Source organism: Drosophila albomicans, chromosome 3 (genome assembly GCF_009650485.2).
Source record: "Drosophila albomicans strain 15112-1751.03 chromosome 3, ASM965048v2, whole genome shotgun sequence".
NCBI lineage: Eukaryota > Metazoa > Arthropoda > Insecta > Diptera > Drosophilidae > Drosophila > Drosophila albomicans.
In genome coordinates, this window is record NC_047629.2 from 6,095,697 (window position 1) to 6,100,551 (window position 4,855).

Sequence of the window (4,855 nt, forward strand, 5' to 3'; positions counted from 1 at the left end):
TCCGTCATTCCTCAGTCCATCTCCATCTCCGACTCCAACTTCATATCTCCCACTCCCTTTCCAATGAAATCGTCAAATAAATGAGTGCGAAATGCAATTAACCTGCGCGTGCCAAGGATGTTGTTGCCCGTGTTCCGTGTTCTGTATTCTCATCCAAAGCACGAGGCTCATTTATTACGCCATTTATCGAACAACTTGCAGAGCCAACTTGCAGCCTCCAAGAGGGAGAGAGGAGGATAAGGGTCTGCCATTTGCGTAGATAGAAAAACAAACCCAATCCTCAGGCTCGACCACGTTATCCCAGCATCCCATTGACGCGAACATAAAATCGTAGCAAGTACAAATCTTCAATTAACACAAAACACAGCGCCAGAAAAAAAACAACAACAAACAAACACAAAAATACGAGTAAGAACAACAAAAATAAAGTCGAAAAAGGAAAAGGAAAAGTAAAAGGAAAAGGCCAAAAAACAAAAAGGTGATTCCTGTTGCTAATTGGAAATTGAGGGGTGGAAAACTGCAGGCAAGCAAGCAGTCAGGCAGTCAGCAGGGCTGGCTAAGATATTTCCCATAAAAAGCGAGTCCTGCAACGAAACCGGAAGCTTAAGCCGACCGTCCGTTTCAGGGTAGAGAGTAGGAGAGCGGGGAAAATGGTCAGTCAGCGCCGAAATGATTGTCAATTTGAAGAATTAATGTAGAATGCGACATCAAGTTGACTTTGGGTCCCCAAAATTACAAGAAGCACATTCGATACGTTTCAAATCGATTCGATTCAATGCGATTGTTTAAAGAGCATGCTATGGATTTGACCTTCAAAGAGAACTGTTTGCTGAGAAGCCAAATTGATTTTCATATTCATTGCCATAATGTGAATGGCGAGGGTAGGAGAAGCATTCACCCCACTTAGTCCTTCCCCTGACTCACTAACAGTGTATGTGAAATGGGTGGCTTACCTCATAAATTAAACATGCGGCACATAAACTAAAGTGAAAAATGCCGCCAACGAAAAGGGAAAACTCACATTTAACTGTATATTTGGAAAGATTTTAAATATAAATTTCAATATTTAACTACGTCGCCGACAGGAAACGGTTGCCAAACGGACGAATGGACGCAATGGGCAAAGGGACTCAGGAAGCGCCATGACAGCGGAAATGATCCATCGACCTTGTTCAGTGGCCGGGGGCAGGGATGCAGGGTAAGGGAACAACATCCCTCTCTGACAATTTATTTGGGTATTGGCCATGTTTGAGCCAACAACAGCGAACAGAACCGAACCGAACAGAACGGAACAACAACAAGAGCCACAACAACTACGACAAGGGGGAAAAAAGGTTTGCTGACCACAAAACGTTGAAAATATTTGTGTTTCCACTTATTTGCATTAATGCCCCAGTAGCGATCTCTATATATGCCCGAAAAAGTGTGCATGTGTGTGCGTGGGAGTAAATGTTCCAGCGCATAAATGTTTTAAATAACCTGCGACCCATATGAGGGAATAAATAGCAAACAGAACATTGCGAAAACATCAAATCATAAACAAAGATTACAATTTTATATTACAAGGCTCCTGCATACAGCAAATACATTTTGACTGGGTTAAGCGAATATTTGCCCTTTGACCTTAACTCAATTTGCGCTTGTATGCGTCCCAAGCATCCAACTCAACATCCTACCTCGGTGCAAACTCAAATGCCTGTTAACACGCATTTGCTTTTCCAATATACAAGTTTGAAAAACCAAATTGGTAAGATAATTCTGGTAATTTTAAGAAAATTTTGGAAAACAATACTATAGAAACTACAGGAAACATTAATTACAATCGATCGTCATCCCTAATAATCATAGAATTCAAGTATTTATTGTAGTATATTTTGGCGAAGTGAAATACAGATAAAACATAAATAAGCGAATCAACAACTTTTTAATAAAATTTAAATTCATATTTTAAATCTGATATCTTCACTTGAACATTCTGGAAGATTCTTCGTTTTGGAATTCTGTTTGTTTCGTTGAGTATAAAAAGATTTATTTAAATTTAGTAGTTCATCACTGATAAAATGAGCACAATAAATAGATTTAAAAATAATACTAGACACTTGAAGAGCTGTCAAGAAATTCCTACGTAAAACATGTAAATTTGATTTTACCTTTTTAAAAGACTCTTAAACAATTTTCATTTTGAACTGAAATCCGATTTAGTGTGCATGTCCGAGCATTCAGATACGATGATATTCGCTTAATATTGACCAAATTGTTAAATTCACTGTGAGCAAAAGGTTTATAAATTAACATTAAGATCATGGTCGATGAGGAGACAGGGGATTACCAAAAGAAATGGTCCCATTTTGTGGAAATGAATAAATACTTTCGAGCCCCGCTTAACGCCTGCCGATCGGAGCCCTGTTTGCGAGATGCGAACATTCGAAAAAGTGCTCTTGCTCTTCACCAAACGAATTTGAGTTTGTCCTGGCAACTGGCATGCAATCCTGCGGACAGCTCCCATCTTAACGATGACTGTGCTCAGCTGCCTCAGTCGAAGCAATACAGACATGACCCGAAGGATTCGAAAAATCTGAAGACGAAGGACAAACGCAGGCCAAAGTTGAGAACGGATTCCAAAGCAAAGAAAGCAAAGCCCAAAGTGCCTGTTGATTTGCCCAAAATTATGCTTGTGGACGCCGCGAAGAAAACGACGAAGCAAAAAAATAATCAATTGGAGAAGTTCAAACGAAGGGATCAGGTGAAGAGTCCTAGCAAAGAAATGCGACGTGATCAAGAGGAACGCTCGCGTCGTGAAGTCTCTGCACAGGGTAAGCAGGAATCCACGATGGGAACGAGTCTCAAGAAATCACAAGCTGAACCCAAAAAGAAATATGGAGTGCCGCTCTGTCAGCGCCCAACGTTGCTACTGGGTCCCCGATATCATGCTGATCTACAGAACTATTATCAGCAGCAGTATTACAATCAGTTTAAGCAGCAGCAGCAACAACAACAAATGATGCAGCAGATGATGTACTATCAAACTGAGCAGATGGGATTGAATCCTCAGAGTCCTCGATATGCAGTGCCAATTGAATCCATGTACAACAATGTGAGGAAGGGCAACCGTTATTGCGGCAACTTTTACTACAGATAAAAACGGACTAACCTTTCATGACCATGATACGATATTTGTGTGATTTGAAGACCGCATTGTGACGATATTTCTAGTAATCTAAACCTATTGAATGATTAAATGTCATAATTTTGACGAAATATTATATTTTTCTTCATTTTTTTTTAAGTTGAATGAATCTGTCTGCCAGATTGAAAGTCATTTAGCTTAGATAACGTTGTATTATTCTTAAAATATTCCAAATTAATACTCCGAAAAGTTCCTGAATTACACCGAAAGTAATTTTTGGTATATCGATAGACTATTAGGTTAGAAATATACCATATAGTACAAAATATACCATATTGTTAATCAAAGCACTTAAGGACCAACTGCAGCAGCCGTACATTTCCTGTAGGCATAAATCTGTAAGTCTTTGTTCATCTTCATTTAAACAATTGTTTAGTATCGATAACACTCTCTCGTTCAGTTCGATTGGCAACGAAGCGTGCTGGCAACTCAATTTAATGTTGGCTTGATTCGTGCTCCCTGGTTTTGTTTATGTTCCATTCCCGTTAAATTGATTCACATCGCATCCCGCATCGTGAAATTGATTCGATTGCCAAAAATGCCAAGTCATCTTGCTGCAATTGCAACAGCAATCGAATCTGACATGAACTGTCCCGATGCCTGATTTTGGAACCATCCGTGGACAGAGTTGAAATGCCTGCTGGGCAACTTCATCATTTATGAGCTTATAGAGCACAGCGGGGAGTCCGCGATGCTAATTAGCCTTGGGAACACACAATTTGCAGCAATTCAGTTGGCAGTGAGGTACACGATGATGAGGAGGAGAGAACGTAGAGTAGATGGGCGGGGTTTTTTGTTGCCCTTCAATGACCTGTGAATGGAGTTTGAGGTTAGGAACGCGAATTCGGGTATTTTAATATACTCGCACCTCTTTGGCATAAATGATGTTGGTGGAAGGGGAGGTGGGTGGGGCAGATACAATTAAAATCGAAATGAAAGCAGACAAAAACAAACAAATAGCGAAACAAAGTAAAGCGAAAACGAAAACGAGCGAAAAATAATGAAGTGGATAAAGTTAGCTGCAAAACGAAACGAAAGCCAAACGGAATCTACTGCGTAACAGGAATAGAAATAGCGCAAATAAGCAAGAGCAAGAGATTGAGTGTGTGTGTGTGTATGTGTGTGAGAGCTGGAGTGTTTAAAGGAATTTTGAGTGAAATTCAAGGTATCGTGGAATCGAATGTGCTTTGCCATGAGGCTATCAAAAAGGGAACATGGAGGGGCGATGTAAAGGAGGCGGTAAGAAAACAACATGAGAAAACTTTTGTAATTACAATAAAATTTTCACAAATAACTTTCAATTGTTTGTATGTGTGCGACTGTGTTTGTGTGAGAGTGCGACTGTGTGTATATGTGTGTGTGGGTACGTGCAAGTGTTACAGAACTGTAGAAAGAGAGACAAAGTGGGAAGTGTAAAATGAGGCAGCACCTTTAATAGGCGTCTGCAGACTACGAAAATTGCTGGCCAAAATTTGAATGGAAATAAATGTGAGGAAAAGCGACAAAAAAGCGAAACACAAAATGAAAAGAAAACACTGCAAAACCAAGTGAGAGTGTGTTTGTTTGAGTGTAAAGTAAATTACAAATTATAATTAAACATTTGGAACAGGGACTGGAAGAACAGCATGGGGCGAGGCAGGTAATCTCTGCTAGAGCTGCACTCAGACT

General features: G+C 39.9%; 1 protein-coding gene across 1 annotated transcript; it reads left to right on the forward strand.

The window, feature by feature from the left end:
- The first annotated feature begins 2,302 nt into the window (after nt 1–2,302).
- Nucleotides 2,303–3,139, forward strand: LOC117566749 (uncharacterized). The gene has a single exon (XM_034246293.1). It carries the CDS (start codon nt 2,303–2,305, stop codon nt 3,137–3,139), a length of 837 nt encoding a protein of 278 aa, XP_034102184.1.
- Nucleotides 3,140–4,855: the final 1,716 nt, after the last annotated feature.